This window comes from Mustelus asterias, chromosome 9 (assembly GCF_964213995.1).
Source record: "Mustelus asterias chromosome 9, sMusAst1.hap1.1, whole genome shotgun sequence".
Lineage (NCBI taxonomy): Eukaryota > Metazoa > Chordata > Chondrichthyes > Carcharhiniformes > Triakidae > Mustelus > Mustelus asterias.
In genome coordinates, this window is record NC_135809.1 from 83,158,521 (window position 1) to 83,171,464 (window position 12,944).

The 12,944-nt window shown below is 49.1% G+C and overlaps 1 protein-coding gene across 1 annotated transcript in view; it reads left to right on the plus strand.

Annotated features, from left to right (window-relative positions):
• The window catches only part of LOC144498778 (N-acetyl-beta-glucosaminyl-glycoprotein 4-beta-N-acetylgalactosaminyltransferase 1-like), a 736,002-nt gene extending 723,321 nt beyond the window's left edge, over positions 1–12,681 (plus strand). Inside the window, exons 19-20 of the mRNA XM_078220446.1 lie at positions 2,851–2,977; positions 10,638–12,681. Coding sequence (XP_078076572.1) covers positions 2,851–2,977; positions 10,638–10,764 — 254 coding nt within the window. The 3' untranslated portion in view covers positions 10,765–12,681. The remainder of the gene's footprint in view (positions 1–2,850; positions 2,978–10,637) is intronic.
• Positions 12,682–12,944: the final 263 nt, after the last annotated feature.

Sequence of the window (12,944 nt, forward strand, 5' to 3'; positions counted from 1 at the left end):
AGCTTCTGACTTTGCCTGATGGTTACAGGACAATCCTTATAACAATTTTTCTGCTGCCGTGTAAATAAGACAAAAAATGTATGCACCCCTGCTATAATTCAGGATCTTGTCTGCAGAGAAGCAGAATGCATGGAGATGGCCTAGTCTCCTGGGCACATCAGCTGTTGAGGGTTAATACTGCAAACTAGCTCGAGGATGCCTCCGACCCATGTATTATATTGATGCATTCGAGTGGTGTTTCAAATTTGGATTTTCTTTCTGCTAAAGCAAGAGTCTTGCTCAACAGCAAATGCTGTTTGGGGATTGATGAGCCTTTAACCTGCCAATTTCTAATTCCGTGTTTATTCCAGGTGCAGAATCGTAATATTACACATTACAGCGAGGAAACAGTTTTACAGGACAAGTGATTTATTGTCCTGCACCTTCCTCATTTTTCTCTTGCAGCCTGTGGCTCTAGAATTTCATGACAGGCAGATAAGGAATCTCCTTGTGGTTGTAATTGCAGGTTTTCTGAATACACTGAGAAAGTGAAAAACCCATTTCTCTGAAGCTGTTTCATTATCACAAACTTAGATACAGAATAGATACAATCGGCGGGGAGAATTTCTCCAGTTACTTTTTCAGTTAATGTACTTGCTGCAAATGGAGTGATTTTATTAAGCTGTCACCTTCCTGTTCTCAATTTGGTGCCATCTAACCTTTATGTTATTGGTAACTAATAAAGATATGAGCGGATGGTATCAGTTAATTTATTTTCAAAGCTTGAAATACACTCACTGGAAATGGGATTTGAGATTGCTCATCCATCCCATGACTAAGTGTGAAAAGCCCAGTGTGAAACCCAGCCATGTGAGTCCAGCTTTATTCTTTGTCTTCAGCTCTGACGAAGAGTCATCCAGACTCAAAATATTAGTTCTGTTCTCTCTCCACAGATGCTGTCAGAACTGCTGAAATCTTCCAGCATTTGTGTTTTTTTGCAAGTGAGACCGGATGGTTCCAGGTTGATTAGCTGGGCTAGTGACGGGGGAGGAAATGATAAAAAGTAGCTGTGGCAATGGCCATCTGATGACCCTTGTTTGAAGGTGCTCATGTGAATGCTAGTTGAGGACATTCTGGGCTTGGTCTCCACATACTCCATTTTTAAAAATTCTTTCATGGGATATGGATGTCACTGGCGAGGCCAGCATTTGTTGTCCATCTCTAATTGCCATTGAACACAAGAGCTTGCCGCACCACTTTAGAGGGCAGTTAAGAGTTAACCACATTGCTGTGGGTCTGGAGTCACACATAGACCAGACCAGGCAAGGATGGCCGATTTTCTTTCATACAGGATGTTAGTGAACCAGATCATGACAATCGACAATGGTTTTGTGGTTGCCATTACTGAGTCTAGGGGGCGGGGGGTGATTCTCCCATCCCGCTGCACTGATTTTTTAGTGCAATTCACACTCGGCATCCGGCCCTGAGCGTATCTCCCAGCACCGGATTTCCAGCGCCATCAGCTCCGTGCCGGATCAACGCAGAGCTGCATTAGATATGCAAGGGGCAATTTCCACATAATTTAAATTTCAGTAGCGGGCCCGGGACTCGGGTCTCTGGGCCCACAAGCTTCCCACCAACCCAGCTTCCCACCAACCCCTCCTCTTTCCCCCCCCCAAACCCCCCCCCCCCCCACCATGGCCCGACCCCGCTGGAGTGAAGGGGGGCAATCAAGGCCCCCTGGGCATTGGCACCCTGGCAGTGTCAGCCTACACTCTCTGGCACTGCCAGAGGGGCAAAGTGCCAATGCCCAGGGCAGCACCTTGGCACTGCTCAGTGGGCATTGGACAGTGTCAAGGGGACTAATGGGGTAGGGCCTCTGGGGGGGGAATCGATGGGGGTGGGGGGTCCCGCTGCCACTCTGCAGTCAGGATTGGCAGGGGAGGGAGGGAGGCCCACGAACGGGGCTGGCTCCATGATCGGGGTGGGGGGGTCAGCACTGCAGGGGCGGGGGCCATGATTTGGGACTGCCAGCTGGGGGGGAGAGACCAGCGGTCGGGCCATGGGGGGATTGCATGGCCAGCGATGCAGGGATCATGGGGCTGGCCAGCAATCAGGAGGCCGGCGGACAGGGGCCACTGCGCATGCACTGATCTTGACGCTGACAAATTGGCACATGCGCAGTGGCCTGCTCAGCACTATGCTGTCGGCTTCTCCAGCGGGAATAGGTCCTGCCCATAGCTTTCCAACAGGATTTATGCTAGGGCACTCTGCAGTGCACAGAGTGTGGGAGATTCTTTTTTTAACTCCCACTGAAAAAACCACATGATTTATTCCAGTTTTTACATGAATTCAATGCTTAGAATTTTTTTGGGGAGAATTGCCTCCGAGATTTTTGATTCCAGGTTTATTCATTGAATTTAAATTCCACCAGCTGCCATGGTGGAATTTGAATCGTAGTCTCAAGAACATTAATGTGGGCCTCTAAATTCCTAATCCAATGACATTCCCACTGTGTCAGAATCCATTGATCCTTCATGCCGAGGCTCACACATGAGAAGTGGCCAATTGAGTGAGATATCAGAGGGTTAATGGCACATGTAGAATGAGATATAAACACCTTAAAGAAAAAACTGGGAAAAAAACTGGAAAATGGAAGATCCACATCCAAACCCAAGGATAACAGCTTTGTGGCACTTTTCTTTTGGCCAGACCACCTGGTTCAGCTGGACACTGACCATTACCAGCCACGCCTAAAGCACAGTGCTATCTGTAAGCCGGTTATAATTAATTCATGGTTTCTCTTTGAGCAGCTCATGCACACAAAGGTGAATGTTCCAAACACTGACTCCTCTTCTTCTTCCACTCAAGGGTACTGGGAAGTAAATGGGTTTGGACTTTTTGGTATCTTTAAAAGCGATTTTGACAAGATCGGAGGAATGAATACTGAGGAATTCCGGGATCGATGGGGTGGAGAGGATTGGGAGCTACTAGACAGGTAACGTCAGCAGAGAAAATGAGTTCACCTCCTTTCTATTTTGTACTTTCCTTTGACATTTTTCAGTTTAGGTTCATTTGTGCCATTGTATTTTGAATGAAACAAGTAGAAATGTAATTTTCTGAAGGATTAACCCTAAGGACAGCAAAGAGTTTGAGGCATAACCCTCAATAGCCATATTACTGATCACGAAAGGTGTTTTCACAGCCTGTAGTGAACGGAAGAATGTCTGGATATATTTCTAAATGGACGTCAAGAAGGCAACCAATAGAGTCCCTCATAAAAGACTGTTACCTAAAGTTGAAGCTCATGGATTTGACAACAGATTATCATGTTTAACTTGCTGGAGCTTTTGTGAAGAGGTAACAGAGAGGGTTGATGAGAGCAATGTGGTTGATGTGGTGAATATGGACTTTTAAAAGACATTTGATATGTGCCATACAACAGACTTGTGAGCAAAGTTATAGCTCATGGAATAAAAGGGACAGTAGCAACATGGGTATGAAATTGGGTGAGTGACAGGAAACAGAGAGCAGTGGTTAACGGCTGTTTTTTTGGGCTGGAGGAAGTTCTGTTGTGGAGTTCCCCAGGGGTCTGTGTTGGGACCGTTGCTTTTCCTGACATACATTAATGACCTAGACCATGTATAAGACACAATTTCAAAATTTGTAAAGGGTATGAAAGCATTGTGAGCTATGAGGAGGATAATGTAGAACTTCAAAAGGACAGGGACAAGTTGAAGGGCTAGGCAGACAAGTAGCAGATGAAGTTCAACATGGAGAAATCCATGAATTTTAGCTTAGAATTTACCAGAATTCTAAATGGGCTCCAAAGGCTAAATTATGAGGAGTGATTAAACAAACTAGGGTTGTATTTTCTTCAAATTGGAAAACTATGAGGTGAACTGATCAAAGTTTTCTCCATATTGTGGGGAACCTGATAAAGTTAGATTGAAACTATCTCCGTTGGTCGGCCACTCTTGGATTAAGCCGCATAGCACAAAAGTTCGAGGCAATTCATCCAAGAGTGAAATTAGGAAATGATTCCTCATGCAGAGTGTGGTAGAAGTTTGGACTCTCTTCTGCAAATGGCAGTTGATGCTGTGGGGGAATAGGCAATTTTTAATTTTAAAATTTGAGATGGATAGATTTTTGTTAACCAAAAATACGAGGGAATATGAGGCAAAGGCAGGTATATAGAGTTAGCTCGCAGATCAACCATAATCTCAGTGAAGGCATTAGAGAAGGTTTGAAGGCAAAAACTGTTTGCTCTTGTTTTCTCTGTTGCTACCTTTATATCACTGCAAATAGGGAAGCTAACCTTGTTATTTGGTGATGTGATGAGCGAGGACAGGGAGAAAGAGTGAGAGGGATAGATAAGGGGGCAGTGGGGGAGGGGGAGAAAGAGAGGCAGCAGTGTTCAGAGAGAGGGTAAGCAAGCAGCTCCAGAGAGACAGTGGACCAATGGAGTGAGATACTCAACCAGTAGTGTCTCGAAAGAGAGAGAGAGAGGGGGGAGTAGGTCAGCACTGTCAAAAGAAAGAGAGAGAGGCAAAGGAGTGGGTCAGCAGCATCCAGAGGGGAGGGGAAATAGTGCCCAGAGAGAGATTGTGTCAGTGGTCTCGAGAGAGAGAAAGCGGGGATTGGGATAATGGTGCCAGAGAGAGAGAGGAGGAAACCAGTAGCATCCACAGGGAGGGAGAAAATGGACTATGAGAGATCAAGGAACAACAGTGACTCTGAAAGAGCGAGTGTGGGCCAGCATTGACCGAGAGAGCGAGTGTGGGCCAGCATTGACCGAGAGAGCGAGTGTGGGCCAGCATTGACCGAGAGAGAGAGTGTGGGCCAGCATTGACCGAGAGAGAGAGTGTGGGCCAGCATTGACCGAGAGAGAGAGTGTGGGCCAGCATTGACCGAGAGAGAGAGTGTGGGCCAGCATTGACCGAGAGAGAGAGTGTGGGCCAGCATTGACCGAGAGAGAGAGTGTGGGCTAGAATTGACCGAGAGAGAGAGTGTGGGCCCGCATTGACCGAGAGAGGTAATGCATTTTGGAAGGTCTAATACAGATAGGAAATATACAGTCAATGGCAGAACCCTTAAGATTATTGATAGGCAAAGCGATCTGTGTGTACAGGTACACAGGTCACTGAAAGTGGCAATGCAGGTGGAGAAGGTAGTCAAGAAGGCATACGGCATGCTTGCCTTCATCGGCCGGGGTATTGAGTTTAAAAATTGGCAAGTCATGTTGCAGCTTTATAGAACCTTAGTTAGGCCGCACTTGGAATATAGTGTTCAATTCTGGCTGTCACACTACCAGAACGATGTGGAGGCTTTGGAGAGGGGACAGAAAAGATTTACCAGGATGTTGCCTGGTATGGAGGGCATTAGCTATGAGGAGAGGTTGGAGAAACTTGGTTTGTTCTCACGAGAGCGACGGAGGTTGAGGAGAGACCTGATAGAAGTCTACAAAATTATGAGAGGCATGGACAGAGTGGATAGTCAGAAGCTTTTTCCCAGGGTGGAAGAGTCAATTACTAGAGGGCATAGGTTTAAGGTGCGAGGGGCATAGTTTAAAGGAGATGTACGAGGCAGATGTTTTACACTGAGAGTGGTGGGTGCCTGGAACTCGTTGCCGGGGGAGGTAGTGGCAGTGCATGCGGTAGTGACATTTAAGGGGCATCTTGACAAGTACATGAATAGGATGGGAATAGAGGGATATGGTCCCTGGAAGGGTAGGGGGTTTTAGTTAAGTCGGGCAGCATGGTCGGTGTAGGTTTGGAGGGCCGAAGCGCCTGTTCCTGTGCTGTGATTTTCTTTGTTCTTTGAGTGTGGGCCAACATTGACCGAGAGAGAGAGTGTGGGCCAACATTGACCGAGAGAGAGAGTGTGGGCCAGCATTGACCGAGAGAGAGAGTGTGGGCCAACATTGACCGAGAGAGAGAGTGTGGGCCAGCATTGACCGAGAGAGTGAGTGTGGGCCAACATTGACCGAGAGAGTGAGTGTGGGCCAACATTGACCGAGAGAGTGAGTGTGGGCTAGAATTGACCGAGAGAGTGAGTGTGGGCTAGAATTGACCGAGAGAGTGAGTGTGGGCTAGAATTGACCGAGAGAGTGAGTGTGGGCCAGCATTGACCGAGAGAGTGAGTGTGGGCCAGCGTTGACCGAGAGAGTGAGTGTGGGCTAGAATTGACCGAGAGAGTGAGTGTGGGCTAGAATTGACCGAGAGAGTGAGTGTGGGCCAGCATTGACCGAGAGAGTGAGTGTGGGCTAGAATTGACCGAGAGAGTGAGTGTGGGCCAGCATTGACCGAGAGAGTGAGTGTGGGCCAGCGTTGACCGAGAGAGAGAGTGTGGGCTAGAATTGACCGAGAGAGTGAGTGTGGGCCAACATTGACCGAGAGAGAGAGTGTGGGCCAACATTGACCGAGAGAGCGAGTGTGGGCCAACATTGACCGAGAGAGCGAGTGTGGGCCAACATTGACCGAGAGAGAGAGTGTGGGCCAGCATTGACCGAGAGAGAGAGTGTGGGCTAGAATTGACCGAGAGAGTGAGTGTGGGCCAACATTGACCGAGAGAGGGAGTGTGGGCCAGCATTGACCGAGAGAGTGTGGGCCAGCCAGCATTGACCAAGAGAGAGTGTGGGCCAGCGTTGACCGAGAGAGCGAGTGTGAGCTAGCATTGACCGAGAGAGCGAGTGTGGGCCAGCGTTGACTGAGAGAGTGAGTGTGGGCTAGCATTGACCGAGAGAGCGAGTGTGGGCCAGCGTTGACTGAGAGAGTGTGGGCCAGCATTGACCGAGAGAGCGAGTGTGGGCCAGCATTGACCGAGAGAGCGAGTGTGGGCCAGCATTGACCGAGAGAGAGTGTGGGCTAGCATTGACCGAGAGAGAGAGTGTGGGCCAGCATTGACCGAGACAGAGAGTGAGGGCCAGCATTGACCGAGAGAGTGAGTGTGGGCTAGCATTGACCGAGAGAGTGAGTGTGGGCTAGCATTGACCGAGAGAGTGAGTGTGGGCTAGCATTGACCAAGAGAGTGTGAGCTGGTATTGACCGAGAGTGTGGGCCAGCATTGACCGAGAGAGAGAGTGTGTGCTAGCATTAACCAAGAGAGTGTGAGCTGGTATTGACCGAGAGAGAGTGTGTGGGCTAGTATTGAACAAGAGAGTGTGGGCCAGCATTGACCGAGAGAGAGTGTGTGGGCCAGGATTGACCGAGAGAGTGAGTGTGGGTAGCATTGACCGAGAGAGTGAGTGTGGGCTAGCGCTGACCGAGAGAGAGAGTGTGGGTCAGCATTGAGCGAGACAGTGAGTGTGGGCCAGCGTTGACCAAGAGAGAGAGAGAGAGTGTGTGCCAGCATTGACCAAGAGAGTGAGTGAGGGCCAGCATTTACCGAGAGAGTGAGTGAGGACTAGCATTGACTGAGAGAGTTAGTGAGGACTAGCGTTGACCGAGAGAGTGAGTGTGGGCTAGCGTTGACCGAGAGAGAGAGTGTGGGTCAGCATTGAGCGAGACAGTGAGTGTGGGCCAGCATTGACCGAGAGAGCGAGTGAGGACTCGCATTGACTGAGAGAGTGAATGTGGGCCAGCATTAACCGAGAGAGCGAGTGTGGGCCAGCGTTGACTGAAAGAGTGAGTGTGAGCTAGCGTTGACCGAGAGAGAATGAGTGTGTGCCAGCATTGACCGAGAGAGAGAGTGTGGCCAGCATTGACCGAGAGAGAGAGAGTGTGGCCAGCATTGACCGAGAGAGAGTATGTGGGCCAGCATTGACTCAGAGAGAGAGTGAGGGCCAGCGTTGACCGAGAGAGAGAGTGTGGGCCAGCATTGACCGAGAGAGAGAGAGTGTGGGCCAGCATTGACTCAGAGAGAGAGTGTGGGCCAGCATTGACCGAGAGAGAGAGTGTGGGCTAGTGTTGACCGAGAGAGTGAGTGTGGGCTAGTGTTGACCGAGAGAGTGAGTGTGGGCCAGCATTGACCGAGAGAGCGAGTGTGGGCCAGCGTTGACCGAGAGAGCGAGTGTGGGCGAGCATTGACTGAGAGAGCGAGTGTGGGCCCGCATTGACCGAGAGAGTGAGTGTGGGCCAGTGTTGACCGAGAGAGTGAGTGTGGGCGAGCATTGACTGAGAGAGCGAGTGTGGGCCCGCATTGACCGAGAGAGTGAGTGTGGGCCAGTGTTGACCGAGAGAGTGAGTGTGGGCCAGTGTTGACCGAGAGAGTGAGTGTGGGCCAGTGTTGACCGAGAGAGTGAGTGTGGGCCAGTGTTGACAGAGAGAGATAGTGTGGGCCAGTGTTGATCGAGAGAGAGAATGAGTGTCTGCCAGCATTGATTGAGTGTGGCCAGCGTTGACCGAGAGAGTGAGTGTGGGCCAGTGTTGACCGAGAGTGTGAGTGTGGGCCAGCGTTGACCGAGAGAGTGTGGGCCAGCATTGACCGAGAGAGAGAATGAGTGTCTGCCAGCATTGACTGAGAGAGTCAGTGTGGGCCATCCTTGACCGAGAGAGTGAGTGAGGGCCAGCATTGACCGAGAGAGCGAGTGTGGGCCAGCGTTGACCGAGAGAGAGAGTGAGGGCTAGCATTGACCAAGAGAGCGAGTGAGGGCCAGCGTTGACCGAGAGAGTCAGTGAGGACTAGCATTGATCAAGAGAGTGAGTGTGGGCTACCATTGCCCGAGAGAGAGTGAGTGTGGGCCAGCATTGACTGAAAGAGTGAGTGTGGGCTAGCATTGACCGAGAGAGCGAGTGTGGGCCTGCATTGACCGAGAGAGAGTGTGGGCCAGCGTTGTCTGAGAGAGAGAGTGTGGGCCAGCATTGACCGAGAGAGTGTGTGTGGGCCAGCGTTGACCGAGTGAGAGAGTGTGGGCCAGCGTTGACCGAGTGAGAGAGTGTGGGCTAACGTGGACCGAGAGAGCGAGTGAGGGCCAGCGTTGACCGAAAGAGTGTGTGTGGGCTAGCGCTGGGAGAGAGTGAGTGTGTTCCAGCATTGACTGAGTGTGGGCCAGCGTTGACTGAGGGAGAGAGTGTGGGCCAGCGTTGACCGAGAGAGAGAGTGTGGGCCAGCGTTGACTGAGAGAGAGAGTGTGGGCCAGCGTTGACCAAGAGAGACAGTGTGGGCTAGCATTGACCGAGAGAGTCACTGAGGACTAGCATTGACCAAGAGAGTGAGTGTGGACCAGCGTTGACTGAGAGAGTCAGTGTGGGCAAGGGTTGACCGAGAGAGCGAGTGTGGGCTTGCATTGACCGAGAGAGCGAGTGTGGGCCAGCGTTGACTGAAAGAGTGAGTGCGTCCCATCATTGACTGAGTGTGGCCAGCATTGACCGAGAGAGAGAGTGTGGGCCAGCGTTGACCGAGAGAGAGAATGTGGGCCAGCGTTGACCGAGAGAGAGTGTGGGCTAGCATTGACTGAGCGTGGGCTAGCATTGACCAAGAGAGCGAGTGTGGGCAAGCATTGACCGAGAGAATGAGTGAGAGCTAGCATTGACCGAGAGAGCGAGTGTGCGCCAGCATTGACCGAGAGAGTGTGTGTGGGCTAGGGTTGACTGAGAGAGAGAGTGTGGGCCAGCATTGACCAAGAGAGAGAGTGTGGGCTAGCATTGACCAAGGGAATGATTGTGGGCTAGCATTGACCGAGAGCACGACTGTGGGCCAGCATTGACCGAGAGAGCGAGTGTAGGCTAGCGTTGACTGAGAGAGTGAGTGTGGGCTAGCGTTGACTGAGAGAGTGAGTGTGGGCTAGTGTTGACTGAGAGAGTGAGTGTGGGCTAGCGTTGACTGAGAGAGTGAGTGTGGGCTAGCGTTGACCGAGAGAGCGAGTGTAGGCTAGCGTTGACTGAGAGAGAGAGTGTGTGCCAGCATTGACCGAGAGAGAGAGTGTGCGCCAGCGTTGACCGAGAGAGTATGTGTGGGCTAGGGTTGACTGTGAGAGAGAGAGTGTGGGCCAGCATTGACCGAGAGAGAGAGTGTGGGCTAGCATTGACCGAGGGAATGATTGTGGGCTAGCATTGACCGAGAGAGCGAGTGTGGGTTTGCATTGACCAAGAGAGCAAGTGTGGGCCAGCGTTGACCGAGAGAGTGAGTGTGGGCTAGCGTTGACCGAGAGAGCGAGTGTGGGCTAGCGTTGACCGAGAGAGCGAGTGTGGGCTAGCGTTGACCGAGACAGCGAGTGTGGGCTAGCGTTGACCGAGAGAGCAAGTGTGGGCCAGCATTGACCGAGAGAGTGAGTGTGGGCCAGCATTGACTGGGTGTGGACCAGCGTTGACCGAGAGAGAGAGTGTGGACCAGCATTGACCGAGAGAGAGAGTGTGGACCAGCGTTGACCGAGATAGAGTGTGTGGAGCAGCGTTGACCAAGAGAGAGTGTGGACCAGCATTGACCGAGTGTGGACCTGCATTAACTGAGTGTGGGCTAGAATTGACCGAGAGAGTGAGTGTGGGCCACTGTTGACCAAGAGAGAGAGTGTGGGCCAAAGTTGACTGAGAGACCGAGTGTGGGCCAGCGTTGAAACCCAGAGAGATTGAGTGTGGGCCAGGGTTGACCCAGAGAAGGAGACATTTTACGAAGCAATGTGATTTAAAAGAATTGTAATTGCTTTGAGATTAGACATTGTATTTATTTGGCTGTGAATTCATGTTGAATAGATTTTGTAAAGCTTTGTTTTCATCTCCTAGGGTTCTCCAGAGTGGCCTTGAGGTAGAACGGTTGCGCCTCAGGAACTTCTACCATTATTTTCACTCCAAGCGAGGGATGTGGGATTCTCAGGCCAAGAAAACAACAAAAGAACCGAATGAGGGTTGAAACTTTCTCTATGCACTTTAAAGAAAAGAACATAAACCAGCAGACGCATGCTCCATAGGCAATCTAGCCGATTACCGAGCCACATGGGAAAGGATCCCTTTTGAAGAAATGTTTCTCATATTCTAACCACAATGGAATTTCTCTAAATCCATGTTTTTCTCTCCTCGGCATTTTCAGAAATCTTGTGATTTTGTTACTGGTTAGTATACAACTACAAAAGAACTTGACCGAAGCCAGGAAGACTTGAGGCAAGGACCTGAGTCCATATATTGGAGTTTTTACCAATTGAGACATTCAGGAAATAGTAATCACCTCTTTAACATCTTGTTGCCCCTCTTCCTAAGAGCTTGCAGCCATCTTCTTAAAGCTCCATGATCCAGTCAATTGCTGCTGTTTTTTCTGATCGGTTGCAACCCTCACAAAGTTTTGTAAGTTCTGTAGTATTAATTTTTCTGCCCAGGATTTTATTTTGATGAATAATGTATTGGATTAAGATTTTATGAGCTGGAGTTCTCTACGTATATGGTGTCCCTCTCCAGCCCAAAAACCAACACTGGCCTTTGAGTATAAGCTCACCAAATAAAAAGAACACACGCACACACACACACACACACACACATAGTTATGCAGACACAAATCTTGCGCATACACGCACACAAATGTCACATTCACATCACACACGCACACACATACCTCCCATATAGACACACACAAATGTCACATTCACATCACATACAGACCACACATACACACTCGTGTTTCTACTTACTGGACCAAACCTTCTGCAAATGTTCCCTCGTGGAACAGTGACACAAACTGCCCAGGCTTTCTGGGGCTAATTTAGATACATTGTCCATTGATTTATGCAGATGCTATAGTTTAAAGACAGTGCGTGAACTCAGTAAAGCTGGCCATTTCAAGTCTGACCTAATGAAGCCTTATTCTGAGGGAGGGCCTGGTCTGGAGAGAGATCACCATTTTGGTTATTACAAAACAGCAGCCTAGAAACAACACTGAATTTTCAGCCCCCCAAAAAGGACACAGATTCATGTCACTGAAACCACCTAATGGTAATCATACCCATTGAGCTGTCATCTGTTGTGACACGCAAAGAAAGACTAAACTCAAATGAAGACTGATGCCAAGGACTTTTTGACAAAAGCTGGATCAGTTCTGCTTGGTGACTTTGAAGACAGCATCGCCGCTTCTTCCGTGAAGCATCACCTCACTTGACAACGATCGAGCTCACAGAGAGCAACTTTGTCTTATATTTTTTTCTTAAATTCAACCCCTGAATGGGGGATGGGGGTTCTGAGGGGAAGGTGAGTTTTTCAGAACTAATTTATGGAATTGAATTTTAATTCTTAATATTTAAAATGAAACCATTGAGTCTAAATGTTACACTAGTTGTCTTGAGAATTGGTGAAACCTTTTAGGATGTTCTTAGAATGATGTGCTTATAAAATGCAAATTCAGTTTTAATCCACACTGCTAGTTAGGAATGTTGCTGTTTGGTATCATCATCAGGAGGCTTTATTGTTTACAAAAAAATACTCCAGGAGGCAGCATTTGCTTTTTAATTAAGTATTCTCGATGAAGATTCTTTTTAAAATCATTATTTATTCAGTTGACAGCTCTCCGATTGAATTGGTAAAATATTTGAAACGTTGTCTTCTGTCACTGGTGAATAACCAGTGATAAACTGCGGTCTGGTTGCATAACCCATGTTATGTCTGAAAAGAAAGTCTTTTCCTTTTAGTCTTTATGTTTTAAAATGGCTGACAGGTAGTCTAAGAAATATTATTGGGCTTCCCCATTCACTTGGTTGATGAGCACCAACCAGGTTATGATGCTCCTAGGTGCTGATTATAGTCGAGTGTTGGTAGGACACTAAAATTGGTTTTCATTGGGTGGTCTGTGTATGTGGAACTAGTTTTGAATAAAATTGAAAAGCAAACATTCCTTTTACAAACTTGCTGTTTATGCTTTTGTTCTGATTCAACGCATCAATTGGTGACCATCCCCCCCCTCCCCCCCCCCCGCCCCCGACTGCCTTCCCCCCCCTTCCCCCTTTGAGGGCAAGAGGGCTTTGAGATGGCACATCTGCAAATGCAGAACCAAGACAATGTTCTGTACCAGACTTGGTATTCTGATACTGGGTACACAGGCCTGCAGTACAC